Source organism: Camelus bactrianus, chromosome 34 (assembly GCF_048773025.1).
Source record: "Camelus bactrianus isolate YW-2024 breed Bactrian camel chromosome 34, ASM4877302v1, whole genome shotgun sequence".
Classification (NCBI taxonomy): Eukaryota; Metazoa; Chordata; class Mammalia; order Artiodactyla; family Camelidae; genus Camelus; species Camelus bactrianus.
Window position 1 is genome coordinate 20,162,155 of NC_133572.1, and position 21,365 is coordinate 20,183,519.

At 40.8% G+C, this 21,365-nt stretch overlaps 1 protein-coding gene across 9 annotated transcripts in view; it reads left to right on the top strand.

Annotated features, from left to right (window-relative positions):
• The first annotated feature begins 6,256 nt into the window (after window positions 1-6,256).
• Window positions 6,257-21,365, top strand: part of BICD1 (BICD cargo adaptor 1) — a 172,499-nt gene continuing 157,390 nt past the window's right edge. For 8 of the 9 annotated variants that reach the window (XR_012503928.1, XR_012503929.1, XM_045516057.2 and 5 more), the window contains exon 1: window positions 6,261-6,928. Coding sequence is in view for 7 of the 9 variants with exons in the window: in XM_045516057.2 (XP_045372013.1) it covers window positions 6,716-6,928 (213 nt within the window). In the remaining 2 variants the exon portion in view is untranslated. Of the gene's footprint in view, window positions 6,929-21,365 lie in introns of all 9 variants that reach the window. The other variant, XM_074357303.1, reaches the window with a different exon arrangement.

The window sequence follows — 21,365 nt, forward strand, 5'->3', positions numbered from 1 at the left end:
ACATGGCTAGTTATTAGAGAAATGCAAATAATAGCTACAATGAGTTATCTTCTCACACCAATCAGAATGGCCATCATCAAAAAGTCCACAAACAATAAATGCTGGAGAGGGTGTGAAGAAAAGGGAATCTTCACACACTGTTGATGGGAGTGTAAATTGGTGCAGCCACTATGGAAAACAGGATGGAGGTTCCTTAAAAAACTAAAAATAGAGATACCATATGATCCAGAAATCCCAGTACTGGGCATATATCCAAAAAGATGAAAAATGTAATTCGAAAAGATACACGCACCCTTGTGCTCATGGCAGCACTATTTTACAATAGCCAAGACATGAAAGCAGCCTAAGTGAATGAACAGTGAACAGATGAATGGATAAAGAAGATTTGGTGTACACACACACACACACACACACACACACACACACAATGGAATACTACTCAGCCATAAAAAGGAATGAAATAATGCCATTTGCAACAACATGGATGGGCCTAGAGATTATCATACTGAGTGAAGTAAGTCAGACAAAGAAAGACAAATATTATATGATATCACTTATATGTGGGATCTAAAAAATTATACAAATGAGTTTATTTACAAAAGAAAGAAGACTCATAGACATAGAAAACAAAGGGGAAAGGTGGGGAGGGAGGGATAAATAAATTAGGAGTACAGGATTAACATGTACACACCACTATATATAAAATAGATAAACAATAAAGATTCACTGTAGAGCACAAGGAACTATATTCAATATTTACTAATAACCTATACTGGAAAAGAATCTGAAAAATATATATAATTGAATCACTTTGCTGTACACCTGAAATCAGCACAACATTGTAAACCAACTATACATCAATTTAAAAACGTATATAACCCTTTTAATAGTATATACCTACACACACATATATGACTATGAATATAAATGTACCATATTAATTTATATATGGTTACTTGTATGTAGAATAATTCGTTTCAGGTAAAAATAAAGACAAGAATTAATTAAGTTCAAAAAACTTTTTAAATAAAATAAAATAAAGTTTACTGTATTCTTAGAAAAGGAAAGAGTTACCCACCCCCGTGTTGCCAAATTCAGTGACGTTTCTCAGTCCACATGTTACTTGACCTTGATCTCCCAATGGCATTGACTTGGTCCTTGTTCTTTCGCTCCTCAAACCATCTCCTCTTTTGTTCCCTTTTGTTCTCTCCTGATTTTCCTCCTACCACACTGACTGGTCCCTTCTCTGCAGGCTTTTCCTCTCCAATTCAGCCTTTACTTGGGGTTTCTCAGGGTTAGGTCCTCAAAGCGTTCTCTTCTCTATTATACTCTTTTCCCAAACAGTCTGTTCATTTTCTTTGCTTTAAATATCATCTACTGCTAATGACTTCCAGAGGAGGACTGTTTATACCTCCCAAGAAGTCTTTCCTTTCTTTTTTTTTTCCAGGAACTCTTTCTTAATTTTAGTTTTTACATCCAATTGTCTATTTAACAGTTCTATTCAAATGTCTCAGAAGTGTCTAAAACTGAACATGTCCACAATAGAACACAATCTCCTGAAACTCCCTCCCAGCCTTTCCCATCTAATGGCAGAACATCATCCCAATTGCCCAAGTCAGAAAATTAGTTTACTCATGATTCCTTTTTTTTCTCTCTATCCCATATCCAGTTTCCAACCCTCTTGAGACTTCTAACATTCCTTTTCCCAATATATCTTGAATTCATCCACTCCTTTTTCCTACTGTCACCATCTCAGTCCGGGTCACCATTTCCGTTCTCCTTGACAACTCCAACAGCTTTCTAAAGTGACCCTATTTCTATCTTTTGATACCTCCTACCTTTTTTTGCAGATAGTAGTGATATTCTTAAAATACAAATCATATCGAATAATTTCATCCCTTATTAAATAACCAAAAGCCTGCCACTACACTGAGAGTAAACCCAAATTCATCATTCCTTTTTTTTTTTTTTTTTTTTTTGAGGCTGTTAGGCAAAGAATGCTATAAACAGATTCAGAAACTCTAGGTAAATTTCAGGGCCATCAAAAACCAAGAGAAGGGAACATCTTTTAGCAGAAAGAAGCCATTAAGGAATTCTATTCAAATCTTGAAGAACTGAGTGCAAGGCCAGCTTTAGACACAAATGTGAATCAGATGATAATTGTCTTCAGCGTTCCCAGCCTCCTCCTTCTCAACCATTCAGTTCCTTCCTTTGTGTAACTCCATCAGAATCAGGAGGAAATAAAAAGCAAGTATAACTGTAAATTTAAGTTTAATAACCTTTGAATTTTAAACTTATTTCTAATTATGAGATGACAGGCTTCTTTATTTGTTACCAAGAAATTTCAGACATCATTGAGGGGGTTAGAAATAAGGGTAGAGGATTTAAAAAGTCTTTTCAGGGAGCCTAAAAATCACAACTTGTAACCTATCAGCTCTTCTGACTTTAAGGCTGATTCAGTAGGTAAGTCTATTTAAAGACTAAAAAAAAATTTTTTTAAACAACTTTATTGTGGTATAATTTCTGTATAGCAAATTACACATATTTCAGATGTGCAATCTGATGGATTTTGATAGATGTACACACATACGAAACCACCACAATCAAGATAGCTAACATTTCCATCACTCCCCAAGAGGTGCAAATTTCAAACTCCCAATTTATCCCTTCGCACCCCGTTTAGCCCCTAGTAACGGTAAGTTTATTCTCTATGTCTGCGAGCCTGTTTCTGTTTTGTAAATAAGTGTCATTTGTGTCAGTTTTTTTAGATTCCACATGTAAGTGCTATCATACGGGATTTTTCTTTCTAAGGATTTTTCTGTTGCATGTTGAGAAGTTAAAGAGAAGTGTCTTGTCTATTCCTGTTTCTGTGTGATGTCAAACTCATTTGCATTGGAAAGTTTCTCTGTGAACGTTTGCACTTTGAAAGACCATATACATATTTTTAACTGACAGATAACTGGCTTATTATATTAATTTCAGGTATGCAACATCTAAATTCCCTAACCTGCAAGGCAGGAACAATCTCTGAATATCTCTCCAGTGTGGCCTGTCTCTCCAGCGTAATCTCAGACCACCTCCCCTTTGCTTAGTAAGCCTCAGCCCCTGATTTCTATTCCTTGCGCTCACCGAGCTCTTTCCTGCCTTGGGTTTTGACTCATGCTGTTCTGTCTTCCTGGAAAGCTCTTCCCCAACATTTTGTGCATCCAATTCCTTCATGTTCCTTAGAAACTAAGACAAAATCACTTTTTAAGAGATACGTTCATTGATCATCCTGCGATTTCTTTTTCTACTTCAATCTTATCCTTGTTTTTCTTCAAAAACTTTTACAAACAAACACACATATGCTACTTATAGGTGTCAAGTACTGTTCTGTTCACAACAACCTCATTAGTAGATTAAATTACTGTCCCCTCTTCAAGGATGAGGTAACTGAGGCACACACACAAGTAAGCGGCAAATTTGGATTTGACCCGAGCAGATCAGCTTGCGCTCTTAACCACTCTGCTGTATCCTGCCTGCCAGTGTTACAACTTGGAATTATTATCTCAATCTGTCTTTTTTGTAGCTGCTCTTTGTTTTTCATTTATGTTACTGTTTGCTTGCCTTTGTCTGTCCCTTGCCAACATGAGCTCCATGAATCAGGGACCACTAAGCCCTGACATGTTATTGGCCATTGATTTCACAGTGCCTGCTGTGTACCTAGGACATAACGGGTACTTAATAAACATCGCCTTCATGAATGAATGAGTGAGTGAGAGCAAGGGGAAGCAATATTCATGCTGATAAAGCTGGTGGAAAGTTGGTTTGAGGTACCAGACCACAAAAATACAATTTTTCCTAAATATTTGTAAGTAAGGAAGTTCCCTAAGTGATGGGAGGCTGCTAGGATAAAGAAATATGAGGGAACCCTGCTTCTAGGAACGATTTAAGAAATGATTTTCTAGATACATGCCATTGATATGTATACACATACATGTATGTACATATATATGGTATGTCTGACATAGGTATGAAGAAAGAGAGAAGTGTAATTGTGTAGAAGTGGAAGACTATGATATACACGGAAATAAGTTTGCTTTCTTCAAGTTAAATACCGACATAGAAAGGGCCAAAGTTGTAATAAGCAAAATCTTAAAGTATTGAAATAGTGTACATGTCTGAATGAAACCAGACTGAATATATTAATAAAAGTATTAATCAGAAAAATGAGGTGGGGTAGAGCCTGGGGAATGGGTAGCAATGGAAACTTAGAAAAAGGAAAAAGAGATATACAGAATCGACTCCAGGCAATATGATCCCTTTGAAGGGCTATGCTTACACTCTGTGGAGCGAGGGCAGGTCAGGGGCACACTGGGAAAAAGGCAGCTTCGCTAACTGCAACGCCAGGTTTCCCCTCCTTCTCTTCAGGAGTTCAGCATCGTTCATCACTGTGATGGGAGACTGGGCACTATGGGAACCCCTGGGCGGCGGGTGGGGTGCTTGTCAGTTGCAGTGAGATCAAGGCTGCGCAGGTGGAATGGAATTCATGGTGGTCCAAAGTTTCAAGTCTTTTCTTTCTTTCTCCCTTCCCTTTGCTTCTCTCTCTCTCTGTCCTTTCTTGATCAGATAATCACAAGAGAATACTGTAATTGTGAGCATGTGGAAGGAATCTTTTTTTGTCTGTTTTTGGAGACAGTGAAAATCACATCCAGAGAACCTATTAGTCAGGGGTTTGTAAGAACAGTGCCATTTGCTCTTCCTCCCACACCCTCAGTTGTCTTTTTTCCTTTGCCATGTACACAATGATGGGAGAGTCCTGCTTTCTAACTCAGAAAGCTTGTGTGTGTGTGTGTGTGTGTGTGTGTGTGTTTGAACACTTCTTGGCCACTGAGAAACAGCTCTGTAATAAGTGCCACCAGGAGTCAGGGAAGGACCTGGTCAGGCCCCTGGTCTACTGATCCCACAGCCTCCTGGTGACACAGAAACAGCCTTTTCTGCTATTGCTTCTTTTCTGTTTTGTTCTTCTCTGTTCTCATCTCATCTCCATTCTTTATTCTCTTTCTCTCTGACTTTGCCTTCATCTCCTCTTGTGATTCTTCATCACTCTTCATGCTGATGAAAGTGGTCTTCTTATGAGCACCTAATACTTAGTTGCTGATTTTGTATTAGTAACGTGTGAAGGCGAAGCTAACATAGTGGTCCAAGTTAGGGCTCCGGAGATACGTTACATTTTGGCTTTACCAGTTAAGAGATGCCTGACTTTGGGCAAATCACTCAACTTCCCCTTGCCTTTCTTTTACTATCTGTAAACTGGGGATAATGGTGCCCACCTCAAAGGGTTGCTGTTAGGATGGGAGAGATTGCCTGTACCAAACTTAGAAGAATGCTTGGCACATGGTCTCATGAACTATTAGCTCTTATTATTTGAAAAAATGTCTATTGTGGGGTACGTATATTGATTTCATATATAGGGAATTTCATGCAGTTTTCCTTTATTAAAGAATGCGTAGACTAGAACTACTGGGGCAAGAAACAGTAGTACCTAGTGGTTTACTGGGTGCATACATTATAGAGATCTCTTTCTGAGTAGTGATCTTGTGATAAGCGAGCCACAGAACGCTTGGGCGAGGGCAACCAATCTTTAGCAAAGACTGTCCTGAGTGGGTAATAAGGTTAGCTGCTGAGAGCGGGAAGTGAATCAGGCCAAGCTAGGGAAAGGCAGGGAGGGAACGCGAGAGGAGGCAGGAAGAAGGGGCGGAAGCGGGAGCCTAGGCGTGCGTCTGGAAGGCTCCCGAGCATAGTGTTTGGATGCCGGAGGCCAGGGAAGGATGCTGCGATACCAGCGGGCGAGAAGAAGGATGCCCGGGCCCCGAGCGCGTTAGTGACTGTTAGCTGCTCTTCGGGGAAGGCGCAGGTTCCAGGCAGTCTCCTGAGCTTGGGCTCCCGGCGCAGCCAGAGGGCCGGGCGCCCACGCCACTCGCGGGGACCTCGACGTCCACCGGGCGAAGCCCCCGGGAGGAGCTCCCGCCAGGGGGCGAGCCGGGCCCGGCCAGGCCAGGCCAGGCGGGGGTCCCTCCCGCTCGCGTCCCGCCGCCTGGGCCGCGGCCCCCCGCGCCCGCGCTGCCGCCCGGCGGGAGGCGCCTGGGGAGCTTGCCGTCTGGTCCCTCCCCCGCGCCCCCGCCCCCCGCGCCGACTCCGTCCGCCTTCCCCCCCGCCCCCCGCGCGGAACCCCGGCCCGGCGCGCAGGGAGGGAGCGAGCGAGAGAGCGAGCGGGCCGGCGCCGCATCATTCCGCACCCGCTGCAGCGCGGCCGGACGGAGCAGGTGGAGCGGGCGGCAGCCGCGAGCCGGGCCCGCGGGGACTGCAGTGACGCGGCCCCGAGACATGGCGGCCGCGCGCCTCTGAATAAGCAGAATCCGAGCCCCCGGCCGCCGCCGGCCGCCGCCGCAGCCCGGGCCATGCCGCGCGGCCGCTGAGCGCGCGCAGGGGCCGGCCCGCAGGGCACATGCCCCCGATCCTCCCCGCCGCCTTCTCCATGTCGCCGGCGTCTCGGGCGGTGTAGCTGCGGCTGCCGGAGGCGCAGTCACGGCATCGCCCTGCTCGCCCATCCGGCCGCACTTCTCTTTTCCATTCGCATCCTTCCCTGCTCCTCCTCTCCTTCTCCCTCCCCCCGCCGGCTTTGCATCCATCTCCCCCACCCCGTCATCCCCTCCTGCTTCCAGCCGCCGGGGCTATGGCCGCGGAAGAGGTATTGCAGACTGTGGACCATTACAAGACCGAGATAGAGAGGCTGACCAAGGAGCTCACGGAGACGACCCACGAGAAGATCCAGGCTGCCGAGTACGGGCTGGTGGTCCTGGAGGAGAAGCTGACCCTCAAGCAGCAGTATGACGAGCTGGAGGCTGAGTACGACAGCCTGAAACAGGAGCTGGAGCAGCTCAAAGAGGTGAGTTGCCCGTCACCTCTTCCCTGCTCGGCCCCCGTTCCCCCACCCTCGACGCCCACTCAGCGTTTATGAAGGAGTCGGAAAGGATGCTCTTGAAGGGACTGTTTCTTCATCTTTGAGCTCTTTGTTGATAAGAAAAGACTGAAAGAGCCCATTGTTTTACCCCCCAAGAGAGCAGTTGCCCAGGAAGTGAATGTACAAGCTGGAATTTGGGAGGTGATGGTTGTTGAGGCTGTGGGGGAGAGGGATTCCTGAGAGTCCTTAAGGATCGGCGCTCTAAGGCGACATTTAGTGGGTTGGAATGCGTAAATCAAACTTCTCAAACTGCTGTTACATCAGCCCAGGTTTCAATGTCACTCCCGTCACCCACAAAGGCGATGAGTAGGTTTGTGTTGAGGACCCACAGTTTCAGGATGGTTACCTCAGCCTTGTGCTGAAGGTGGCCACTCCTTGATGAGTCTGGGGGCTGTTTTTAGAAGAACTCCCCGCCAGTCCCGTTTGACAAAGGCTGGGCAGTCTTCATTCTCCCTCGCCTTAGTTATTCTTGTCACCGGCTGCAGGAGAAAAACAACTCTGCTGCTGGGTGATGTGCTGCCTTGATTTAACCTCTGAGTGAGTCTGGGCTGTGCCCGAAGTCTTGTAAGGTCACCCTGAGCGGGGGAAATCTAACTCCCTTGCAAATGGCCTGAAAGAATGGTATATGTCAAGTTCGTGCGTAGCCGAGCATTTCAAACGAGGCTCTTCTGTTAGAAATGACTGTATGAATAAAACCAGAGTATCTAAAATGGGCCCCGTATATATAACACTTGCCCTCTTTAATCTTTTGGTATTTGGCATCTTTTAGAGACCGACTAACGTATAGGAAGAAAGTAAGTGGTGAATATGCTTTGATTTCCTATCGGAGACAAAATAATATACTATTGTTGAAGGAAGTCAGTCTGTTTTCCCTGATTCCTGAGGCACTATGGGTAGCAAGTAACCAGTTATATATGCAGACGTGCACATTGGCTTTCTGTGCGGCATGTCTTTATTTTTAGGTGAATATTGGCATTTTAAATGTTAATTCTAACTTGATACGTAACGTTATTCAGAAATATTTTTCTTGTAATGTACTCAGTTTTTCAGGAGGGTGTCTTGTTTTATGTTATCACAGTTAAAAGACATGATTTATGACATCTAATCAACTTACCTAATAATTTAGTACATAATATGGTAGGCATTTATACTTTGAGGTATGTCTTTTTTCATTCTGATGCCTAACTGCCAAAAAATAAACATATGGTAAAAACCCCAACTAGAAATCTGATTTTGAGGTATTTAGCTGTAAATTTGTAGTCCATATTGTTTTGTTTTGTTTCGTTTTTTGGTTATCATGTACATGTCTGTTCTTAACTACAGCTGGATTTACTGGTGTTTTCCAACTTAGAGTAGATCTTCAGCTGAAATGTTTAAATTCAGTGATGGTGAACCTTATGAAGTCAGAAAACAGGATGATGATTGTAAATCTCAGTGGTATTTTGATGTCTACACTTATGAGGACAGCTTTGCCAAAACAAGGAAGTGCAAACCAGGCACTGTTAGCCATCACCTCCTTTATAAACGTGGTAGAATTAATTTAACGAAAAGGAGTGTGACTGTTAGATGACCTTCCTGCTTGATTCAAACAACCCTACTAGGTTTCCTGTGTCATTACAGTCACCCTGCATAGTAAACCTTAATACAGTTGTCTTTTGCTTTTCCTAGACCGTAAGCTCTTAAGGAAAGGAATCTATCTTTACATTACCTCCAGTCTTTATCACAAAACCTAGCACCTAGTGAGTGGTATTTTATGAAAGAATACATTTATACTGAAAGACGATAGAACTTTTTAAAGCATTCACTAGTCAATATTGGTTAGTGCCAGAGAAAGACTAAAAAAATTAGAAAGTATAGAAAGTGACTAATATTAAAAACTACCTGCATTACTTTCATTAGCAATAATAGGAAAAACAAGAAAAAGTGTTTTGTAAGAATAGTGTAACTGGTTTCTTAATACCGAATATTGCAACTACCAATTACTATTTTTTCTATAAAAAATTGTGGCATAATCGTATTTTGTCGTGTATAGCAGGAGGTTAATAAAAATTTATCAGGATCATTTTTACCAAATGATACTTGTTAATATATGTATTTGAGTTGCATTTAGCATAAATGTAATTTAATTTTAGGTTCCCAATGAATTGGCTTATACAATTATATAAAAATGTATTTTAAGGTAATAAAAGAATCATTGTATTTGGTTATTTGATAGTGAGACCTGTTATTCTGATCCTGCACTTTAGTTGCGAGTATTATTTAAATGAACTAAATCAGTCTCACTACTGTTTCCTATTTGAAAAGTAAATCCAAAATAATCGTGCAAACTAAGATATTCTAGCGATATCTTATGGAAGCCATTTTTGAGAAACATGTTTTGTGAGTGCTCTTGATTTTTCAAAAGCATATTTTGTTCATTTTCAAGTTTATATACTAAATGATGCATTATACTATAAAGCCAAGTATAAAGTCTTCGGCTTATTTCTGGGCTGTTTCAACAAATATGATTCATTTAAAAGTAATTGGATCGGTTTATTGGAATGTCAACAGGAAAGCACTGTGTAAGTCCAAGTTGGATGCTGGTGGTTTGCAGTGTGGCGACACGGCTCAGTCTTTACAGGTCATGTTTGTTTGCAAGAGTCAGCACCCAGCAATGCTACTGCCCTCCCTCCCAGGCTTTTTACTGCTCTGACAATAATCCGAGTGAGCAGTGTTGCTGAAGATGTGCAGAATCAAGATGATGAATTCATGAGGTTTTTTCCTAGTTATTTTCTTCGGTAGGTCAGGCTTGCTTTTTGACTTGGCTCTTCCTTGAGCCTACACAACTGCTGTCATTCTGTTCCCGAAAGAAGACTCTTGAAAAAAAAAAAAGTACTGATGATGTGAAAAAAGAATGACTGACTTCGGACATCATCATCATCATGTTTCCCTTTTCATTGTCTTTGGGAAGCTGGACCGAGCACCTGTCCACTAGAATATTCGGCCGCGGTTTTGCTTTTATGATTTCACGAATAACGCATGCTTTTCCGAGGCCTAAAGGGTACCCAGACCCAGTTAGGTTCAGGGCCTGGCTGATTGTATGTTTGAGATGTGTGTAAATCAGCACTGTGTCTGTCACCCAGGCCAAAATAGTGTTTGAAGAAGAGTCATGTTTCTAAAATTATTTGAAAACTAAAAATATACATTTGTTTAAAAAAAACCCTAGAATTTAAATTCAAGGGTTTTCGTTTTTTGTTTTTTGGCTTTAAAAATGTTTGAAATTTAAAATATTGTAATGTTTAAAAAGATCCCCGTAGAAAGGAGTGATTCAGCATTCCTGGTAGCATTTTACGAAACACATCCATGTGACAACATGAGAAAAGTTTTGCAGCTAGGTTACAGTAGACCCTCTACTAAGAATCTCTGACTCATTTTCTCTCATTTTCTCAACCTGACACCAAGGATAGACACTAGCTGCTGAGGAAGCACTTTGTGGACATAGAGCAGCTTTTCCTTCTGGGGCCAATTTGAAGCTTTTTCAGGACCGTAGTTACATCATTCAAGAAATAAACATTGAACTTAGAGACTTTTAGAGATCATCACATTAGGACCTGTTGAAAGCCATTTAACTACCTGAATTCGTCTTTAAACAGAACTAATTTCTTCCCCTATATGCTTAGAAAGATGGTTAGTTTCTCCTCTCTTTGTAAATTCTAAATCATAAAATCATATGGGGAAAACCCCCCAGGCTTCCTTTCTAATCTAAGAATAAACACAGAGAAAGTTAATACTGAATTTGTTAGTTGGCTAGTGTTTTTTCTCTCTTAATGTTTTTGCTGAAGAGATGTTACATTTATTATCAAATAATTTTGAAAAGTGTTTACAAGCAGCCTCATCAAAGAAGCATAATCATCTTCAACCACATTTTTTTTCACCCAATTTCCCTAACACGTGCCATTTTTGCTTTTTGTTTCAACTCAGAAGATGTCTCCTCTGGCAAAGTTATTTCTCAGGTGTCATTTAGCAAGATTTTATAATCTCTCATCACATTCACCATATTTGCATGAACAGCAGCCATGGTTTGAAGATTTTTTTTCGGAGTTTCATGCTTAACAAAATATTCTTCCTTATCTTCCCCTTACATACACATGCACTTTATGGATGTTGCATTCTAAATTGAAAATATAATGAACTTGCATGTTGAAAGATGTAATAAAAGACCTTCTCACACTGAAGCTTATACCTGTAAACATGGTTTGAAGGAGAGGAGGACCTGAAGACTTGGCACAGTCTGACTATTAAATGACTCCTTATGGTAAAGGAGAAGTCGCAGGAGGTGAAACTGGGGATGTGGTCGTGGCCATGTTTTGTATTGGGAACCGGGAACCATTCAAAGGAAATGAAACAAAACACGTAGTAACTGCGGTTGGTACCTTGCATTTATCTCATTTAATCTTCAAAGTCACTCAGAGGCTTAGTACCCATTTTTACAGATAACAAAATAATTGAAGTCATAAAGCATTAAACTACGGATACAGCTCGCCTCAGGACAAGGCACTTTGCATGCCTTATCCCCAATCTGTACAGCCATCCTTTTACAAGAGGAGACTTGGTTTCAGAGAGGCTGAAGAGGCTTCTCAAGGCCACAAAGCTAAGTGATGAAACTTGGTTCAGGCTGAACTCTTTTCACTGCGCCGAACTCCCCCTGAGAGGGTGAAACACCTCAGTCAACCTGCAGTTTAGAAGGTCAAGGTCACAGAGGGAGGATTGCAGCTGTGCAGGGGCGGTCGGGAGTGAGAGGTGGGGACAAACCTTAGGGCTGCTGAGGAGCTGTTGGGTGGAGCACGATGTTGGATGGGACCGGGTGTGGCAAGTGAGGAAGAGAGTGGATTTGAGAATATCAGGATGGATAGCAGGTGGTTTCATTCACAAACGAAGGTTCAAGGAAGAGCAGTTTTAGAGGGTAAAGTTGATGCCCGAGTTATGAGTCCTTTTAATTGACGTTTTCTTGGAGAAGAGGCATAAGTTGCATGATACATTAAAATACTCAACTCTCAGTTTAATGAAACAAATGAATAATTTGTACAGTGGGTTGATGAAGCCAGATCGCATTCTGAAGTAAGAGATGTGCAGACTCATCAGAAGTGGACAGGAGGCTGGGCCGGGGCAGGGAGGAAAAGTGGCCCCTGCTGACTTTTTGGGTTGGGGGTGCTGGGAGCAGCAGCACTCACCCCCTGCTGTCTGAGATGTGAAGGCCATTAACACTTGTACTTTAAATTTTTTTATTTTTTTAACTGAAGTACAGTCAGTTACAATGTGTCAATTTCTAGTGCACGCATAATGTTTCAGCCATACATAGACATACATATATTTGTTTTCATTTTCTTTTTCATTATAGGTAACTGCAAGATATTGACTATAGTTCCCTGTGCATTAACACTTTTGAGTTTTTCCCTTTGCTTTTTTTTTTCGGCCATCAGAGTTTGATTGCTCTTTAAAAATTACAATTGTATAATTACGACAATTTGTGGCAACCATTCCAAGTTAGATAAAACCATAGACAACTTAATAGTTTCCCCTTCCTCTCTTCCCAGTTCTGTCTCTGTTTACTTGGTGAGTATTCTCTTATATTTGCTTTAAATTTTTTTAAAATTTTATTTTATTGAGTTATAGTCAGTTTACAATGTTGTGTCTAAATATTTTTAAACATATGGATCCATATGCAGGTTTTTCTGTTGTTCTTATTCTTTTGTTTTTATAAAAATGGGATCATGCCATACATATTACTCTGCAACCTGGTGGGTTTTTTAAAATTTAATAGTATGTCCTTTTAGAATGCAGATGATCTAGGGCAGGGCAGGATGTTTAAAACACTGATGTTTTGAGTGTGAAGCAAATGGGACTGGTTAGGGAAGATGAGTAGAGAGCTTCAGGGAGTGTGGTTGACACTGGAGGATGGGCGGGACGGGGAGGTGGCCCAGGGTCAGCCCTAAGGGTAGCTTGGGTGGCAAGTGAGAGAGAAAGCTAGTGTAGGTGTGGGTAAAAGATACTAATGGAATTTGTTGGGGTGCACCATGGCAGGTCTGTGTCATCATAGCAAGGGAGGGAAAAGATGGGAAGTTTTATGGGTGAATTAGCAGTGATTTTGATTCCTTGCCTTGGCTGGTGACGGAGCGATGTGTATCAGCAAAATAGGCGGCTGGTTTCCAGGACTGGCAAGAGCCCGTCCTGCAGTGTGGCCACATCCTGTCTATGCTGGGTCTTGGCGAGAAGCCAAGATGATGCAGGCAGATTGGGCCTCATTATGTTATTCCATCTTTGCCCTGTGATGGTTGAGTGGTTTTTTTTAGCTTTTCAGAAGAAACTATTTTTTATTATAAAACTATTTTGGTTGTAATTATGAAGATAATTTACCTTTATTGAAGACAATAAAGTACACAAAAGTATAAAGAAAATTAAAATCATCCATAATTTTATCACCGAGATATTACTGTCATTATTTAACTTCTTTCCCTCTAGCAATCCTTTATGTGTGAAGGTATATAATGAATAATATCAAAACTGATATCAGTATGAGTATAAATATAGATGCAGATAAATACGTAGGTCCTAATATAGCTTTTTTTCAAAATTTGAATCATGCTGTCATAAAAAATTATTTAAATTGCTCTAAGAAAGTTTTTTTAAATTGAAGTGTGGTTGATATACAATATTATATAAATTACAGTGTACAATACAGTGATTCAGTTTTTAAAACTTATACTCCATTTATAGTAATTATAAAATATTGGCTGTATTCCCTGTGTTGTACAGTATATCCTTGTAGCTCATTTTGTACACAATAGTTTGTACCTCTTAATCCCCTACCCCTGTAATACCCCTCCCGTCCTCCCTGTCCCCTCTGGTAACCCCTAGCTCTCTATATCTGTGAGTCTGTTTCTTTTTTGTTATATTCACTAGTTTGTTTTATTTTTCAGATTTCACATATAAGTGATATTGTACAGTATGTCTTTGTCTGAATTATTTCACTTAGCATAATACCCTCCAAACCCATCCATGATGTTGCAAATGGCAAAATTTCATTCTTTTTTATGGCTCAGTAGTATTCCATGTGTGTGTGTGTGTGTGTGTGTGTGTGTGTGTGTGTGTGTGTGTGTGTGCACCACATCTTTATCCATTCATTTGTTGGTGGACACTCAGGCTGCTTCCGTATTTTGGCAGTTGTAAATAATGCTGCTATGAACATTGGGGTGCATGTATCTTTTCAAATTAGTGTTTTTGTTTTTGTTTTGTTTTGTTGTGTTTTTTTCAGCTATTTACCCAGGAGTGGAATTGCTGGGTCATATGGTAGTTCTGTTTTCAATTTTTTTTTTGAGAAACCTCCGTACTGTTTTACACAGTGGCTGCACCACTTTAAATAGCTGAGTTTTGAAATAGTTGGTTGCGGTCTTATATAGCTTCTGAAATTTAGCATGTTGTGCAGGTGGTGCGGAGAAGATACAAGATAGGAAATTGTTTGGCAGAAGTGTTTTTCCTTATTATGATGGAAGGAAATAAGAGAGTGGCAATTGATACCTTTTCCTCCTGGGATTTAATTACTTTATAAAACTAAAGGGTTGGAGTTGATCTCTGTGATTTTTATTATTATGACGGTTTTTATTATGACTATCTATTTTCTGTGATGCTGTGTTTTAGAATTGCCAAATCTGCTTATTTACCTACCTGTCCTTTACTTTTCAGATTCATTTTTTACAAAATATAGAAAAATCTTGCCTAATTGTGATAATTTTCCACTAGGCCTCCAGGGACATACATCAATTGTTTTCTATATTTTTCCCTCATATCTATTTCCACTCTGGTCACTCAGCTCCAGCCAGGATAATCCACCTGTCTTCACACTTGAACTCTACCCACCTACAATTGTTTTTTTTTTTTAAACAATTCATAGTTCCTTGAACACCTGGCCCAACTCGGTTCCCTCTGGATTCACGTTACTTTTCGAATCATGCCCATGTTGTCCTAGAACTGATTCGTTGGGTTTGCTTTCATGAGCATATTTGTTACTTGGCTTTCGATTGTAGAGCAAGGCCTGGTGGGTCCCTGGGAGCCAGATTTTGTATCAGAATAAAGAACTAACCAGCAAAGTTGTCCGATCACGGAATGAGGCAAGGGATTTTAGTAAGTAGTGAGCTCCCTGACACCAGGGAAGTTTACTGAGTCTAGGCAACCAGATGCTGGGAATACTGCCCGGAGGGCTCATGCTTGGAAGGGGGTTTATACAGATTGCTTTCTTTCTTTCTTATTTTGATAGAGGTTCTGGGGATTGAACCCAGGACCTCATGCATGCTAGGCAGGCACTCTACCACTGAGCTATACCCCCCTCCTCTATAGAATGGTTTATAATGTCCACCCCCTCCATCTGAGTTTTTTTTTTTTTTACCATTCCGTATGTTCCAAGGAATTTCATGTGTTTTTGTTTTTTTATACTCCCTTCCCCACCACTAGATCACAGTGTTTCCAACATGGTCAAAATTTTCTATTTAATAGCATTTCACAGTATTTATGACTTTTGAACATTTGAAATATTCTCACAGTGTATCAAAAGTTTATCTTAGTTTTCTTTTTAAAAAATACTTCCATGCTTTCCTGACCCACTTGGGTTTGTTTGTTTGTTTGTTTATTTAAAAATTGTTTTATTCATTTACTATTGTATCATTTTATTTTATTTTATTTTATTTTATTTTTGTGGGGGGAGGTAATTACTTATTTATTTTTAGAGGACGTACTGGGTATCGAACCCAGGACCTCAAGCATGCTAAGCATGCACTCTACCACATAAGTTATACCCTCCCCTTATGTTATTTTTGAGGGAGGAGGTAATTAGGTTTACTTATTTGTTGATTGATTTTTAATGGAGGTACTAGGGATTTTAATGGAGGTTTGAACCCAGCACCTCATGCATGGTAAGTATGCACTCTGCCTTGTAAGCTATACTCTCCCCTAGTTTATCTTAGTGTTGATTTATGTTTTGCTTGTTCTTCAGAAGAAGATTGATGCAAAATTTAAAAAATTAAAATGAATATGAGTTGTGGGACATTTCAATTTTGAAAGCTTTGTGGTTGCATTGAGGGTGGTCTCCAGCCTCTGGAATCCCTGTTTTCATGCCCTGTAAGAATACCCATTCATGTAAAGAGGATGTAGGAAATATACATAGTGGAATACTACTCAGCCATAAAAAAGAATGAAATGTTGCCATTTGCAGCAACATGGTTGGATTTGGAGGCTATTATGCTAAGTGAAATAAGTCAGACAAAGACAGTACTGTATGTTATTGCTTATATGTGGAATCTAAAAAGTAAAACAAATGAATATATCAAAACAGAAACAGACTGATGCATGTAGAGAACAAGCTAGTGGTTACCAGTGGGGAGAGGGGAGGGGCAAGATAAGAGTAGGAGATTAAGCACAAACCACTATTTATAAAATAAATAAGCTGCAAGAATATACAAGAATATATTGTACATTGCAAGGAATATAGCCAATATTTTATAATAACTTGAAACAATATAGTCTATCAAAATTTTGAATCACTATGTTGTACACTTGAAACTAAGACAATATTGTAAATCAGTTATACTTCAATAAAAAAGAGGAAAAATTTTTAAAAATTCATCTTTGAAAAATGACCATCTGTAAAGTAGTGTATTATTACCTTCAGATTCTTCAAGTGAGGTTCTGGAGCGCGACATTGGACGAGTTTGAGCAGAGCCTAGATTCCCCCAGGGCTTTTTGAGGAGATGACTGAATACAGACTACTCATTAGGACCCCCTAGGTGATTTATAAAACTACTGCTGCTGGGACCCCTCTCTGAGACAGTTTAGTCATTGGAGGTGGAGCGAGGGGCTTCAGTATGTTGACACCCCCCCTCATGGGTGCAACCAGGGCTGAGAGCCTCTCTCTTTAGAAACTTCCAACTCTAGGACTAAGTGACTGTACGAATAGAAGTATTTGGTAAGAAAAGCTGGAAAGTTATGAGCTAATTTGTAAACATCAGCTGCACAGGAAGGGAGGGTATAGCTCAGCAGTAGAGGGCACGCTTAGAGTGTGCATGAGGTCCAGGGTTCAATCCCCAGTACCTCCATCAAGAAATAAGTAAGTAAGCAAACCTAATTACCTCCCAGCAAAACAAACCAAAAAAAAAAAAAAAAAAATCAACTGTGCAGTCTTTTTACTTGTCTTCTCTGTTTTCTGGAAATGAAAATACTGGAAACCTTTCAGAAAACCAGCAACCAACGTCATCAAAAATCTAATCGCAAAAAAAAAAAAAAAATCTAATCGCCTCAGTTAAGATGTATGCTAAAAGCGTGTAATACTCGATCCGTCAGGGTTGTCTGAAGTTCCTTTTAAAGTTACTTGTCTCCTTTGCTGTGTCTGTTTTGTTGTTCACAGTTGCTTATGCCAACTTTACAAAGTTCATAAGTAGGATTTTTGAAAAAGAATTGCTCTGCTGGATTGATCTTTTAACTTCTGGGGTTAACTTCACTTGTTTTTTGTTTATGCAGGCTTACTGTTTTCAAACATTTTATGGGGAAAAAATGTAATATTTAACTGCTACGTTTTTATATTTAGAATCGGAAAAAAGGGACCTGTTTGCATTTATGGGAAGTACACAATCACAGTAGCAATTTCCTTAAGAATGTTTCGGCGTGGGTCTGTAAATAGAAGGTTCTGAGTGATGGGTGTTTGTTTTTCTCTGGCATCCTGCAGACTAATGTGGAATCAAATGCCACTGCTGAAGAGCTCTTAGCCGTCAGTTTTTGAAACTGAAAGAGGTCTTTTAACGTGAATGTGCCTTGCTGAGAAGCCTCACTGATTGCCTTTCTCTAGACGGTTTCAGGAGATGTTTTGAAGCTGACCTTGATGTGAGGTTGGATCTTGTGCACGGCTTCTTTTGATGAGCTGTAGATATGTCATCTTGCAGATTACTTTTTTGGCATGCATGGCCATGTTCGTTTAAATCATAATCTGAGAGGCTGGAGGGGATTGAGTTGGGGATGAATAGCAGATGCGGTCAGAGAGGGAGGAGGTGTCAAGTGATGCAGTAGCTTTTACATCCTTACTAGGACTTTTGACTTTTGACTTTTGCTTTGCATGAAATGGGAAGTTCTTGGAGGATCTGAGCACAGAAGTCACAAATACTCCACAGTTTCCCCCCCAATCCGTGTGTACATTCGAAGAGACTGTAACCTCCTTCAGGGAAAAGGAGTTTAAAATAACCTGGTAGCTTGTGAGAAGTGTCGCATTCTCCTCCCTGCCTCTCCCACAGCAAGTGTTTCATAGTTGTTCCTGGTATTGTGTTCCTTCAGGCTGGGAAAAAAAAAAAAAGATGAAGTAATTAAGACAGTTATTTTGAAAAGGACGGGGAGGATATAGCTCAGTGGTAGAGTGCATGCCTAGCATATGTGAGGTCGTGGGTTCCATCCCCAGTACCTCCATTAAAAAAATAAATAGATTTAATTACCCCCCCAAATAAACAACAACAAAAAAAGAGGTTCAACTAGACACCTGCTTTAAAAAATAACCATTTGTTTGAGTAATTAACCGGTTTACTAGAAGAGATACTGCGCTGACTTGCTGGGCTCTTCGTGCTGGAATCTTCACCTGAATTTCTCCTACTCTGTGCCTTATTCTGGACCATGTGAGCCATCTGGTAGACCCTAGTCTAAAGTGACATGAAGACAGTTTAACATTGTATGACTGGTTTTGTGTCACAGTTGATATCCTAGTTCCTGAGGGACTGGAATGAATGCTGGTCGTTTATTCATTCATGCTTTAAATATTTAGAGAATGTCCGTTATATGTCGAGCTCATGCTGGGTGTACAAAAACTCTTTATTTCTAAGTTAGTTGCTTACTGTTAGAGGCAAAAAAGACGAACAAATGTGATTAAGATGTTTTATTGGAGAGATCATGGGCTTTTGAGTCAGAATGAACTGTCTTTGAATCTGTTTAGTAGCTTTGTGATTTTAGCCTAAAACCTAGAATGCTACGAACCTCACTCTCCTGTTCTGTGAAATGGAGGAACATAAAAACTCTGGGTGTAAAGAAAAATCCACTTGAAGCATTTAATACAGCCCCTGACACATAGTGAGCACCTGATAAGTGATGGATGTGATGATGAGAATAATAATTAATAATAATAATAAAATGGTAAAAATAATAATATGTCGGCTGTGCTTGACAGGACCCCAAAGAAGAGGGCAGCAAACTCAACTTGAAGGGACCCCAGGAAGCTTCCCGATCGTGGCCACGTGTGAGGGTGTGGGACCAACAGAACGGATTTTCTTTTTTCTTTTGGTTAAAAAAACTTTTTAATATAAAATGAAGGGGAATAGACCCACCAGAATTAAAACATAAAGTTAGAGCAGTTAATGTAGTTCGCATTGATCAATGAATAAGACTGAAAGATTAATAAAACAAAACGGTGACCGTACAACATGTAAGAATTTCATATAATCTGGGAAATATTTCCAAGATGTCAGGGGAAAATGGTTATTCAATAAACAGGTCACCATATGGGGAAAAATACTGTATTCTTTCTTCATTTCCTGATTTAGGCCCCAGGGATCAAAGAGTTGAGCGTAATTAAATGAGTCATAAAAATAATAGAAAAAAAGGAATCTTCTTAAAACTATATAATTTTAGAATAGGATAAACCTTACTGAAAGCATGTCACAAACCAGAAGCAATAATAGTATATATTGGGAAAATTAAACATTTTTGAATGGGATAATAATTAATGAAGTAAAAAAAGCTAAGAAAATTATTTGCAATATGTATTTTAAAAGATTCGTTTTCTTAATCTTTGTTAGAAGTTCATTAAATAATAATTTTAAAAGACTAAAATCACAACAGAAGAGTGAGCAAAAGACATAGATATTTTGTTGCCCAAATGGCTTTTAAATAGATTAAAAAAAGGGACAACACAATCCTAATTACGAAACACAAAATAAAATAACAAATGAGATTTAATTTTTCACCAAACAGGAGGGATTTTCCAGGCAGAGGCGGGGGCAGAGTCATTGAGGAAGAAGGAGCAGCCTGCAAAGGAGGGGGAATTGGAGAGACCGTTGCTTGTCAGCATCTGTATTACTGCGGGTGGGGTGTGACATGGGTGAGAGGTGGGAGGTGAGCCTGGAGAGATGGTGTGGGGTCAGGCGACGAAGGACCTTGTGACAGGCTCGTGGGTCCCTGCCAGCCTCGGCTCGGGCGTGGCTGATGGTGGTGACGTCTGCCACGGGAAGGCTTTGCCACTGAGAGCCAGTCCCAGGGACAAGGTGGGCAGTACCTCCGACCAACAAGGGGTCTGGAAATCTCTGCTGCTCCTCTGCCCCGTTTGGTGTGTTTCAGGGTTTGTTTTAGCCTCGTGGCTTCTTGCGAATTGGAGCGAGGCCGCTTCCCAGTCTCACCTTCATCATGACCAGGTCGCCTGATTGCCCCTTCAGCATGGGTCCTCGGTGCCACTGTCCTCTTGGGTGGCTGGGCTGGTGCTGCTCCCAGCGACTGTCATCACGCCCGCACCCCTCTGATTCCTGACTCACAGCTCCCTCAGCCTCATGCCCCCCTGGAAGCCTGACTTCCAACCTGTTGATTAGTCCCTGGACGTTGCGCTCTGTCCACACTAGACTTATCATTTCCTTTCTCATCGGCTTTGCTGTTTCGGGCTGATTACTGTTTTCCTCCTTTCTTGTCTTTTTTCCTCAGTTGTCATTAAATCAGCTTCAACCTCCTTTTTGCTTCTTTTCTGGGAGAGTCTCCCTTATGCCTGTTGAACAGGGAGGGTCAGGCCACTCGTGGGAGTGCTGAGGACCTTACGCTTAGTCTACATACCACACAAAAAGCACTGGCAGTTTCAAAGCAGGAAGGTAATATAATTAACATTATGTTTTTAAAACAGTGATTTTTGGTTTTCGATTCTGACAGTGCAGTGGTCCTGGCCCTCTGCCTAATAACCCTTTTGCTGGGAGCAGTGAAAAATGCTAGATAAAATACAAAAATAGCCCTTACAATGCATGAATGGACTTCTTAGCAAGAATGCTCAGAGGCTAAACCTGAATTAAAGCAGGAACCTTTAGAAATGAGCAGTGTGTCAGCCCTGACTGCTGCCTGGAGTGCACTGGCTGAGTCAGATAAAACTGAGCTTGTTTCTGTGAGCCACTTAGGGTAGAGGAAATAAAAGACAAAGCTTAGAATTCCCCACGTTTGGGCTCCAAAGGACGTCACACTCACTGTAGGAGAGAACTGGAAAAACCATCCTGCCCAACTTTCAGCAGGGACTACGTAAAACGCTGGGTATCTATTCTCAGACTTCGTACCCCACCAG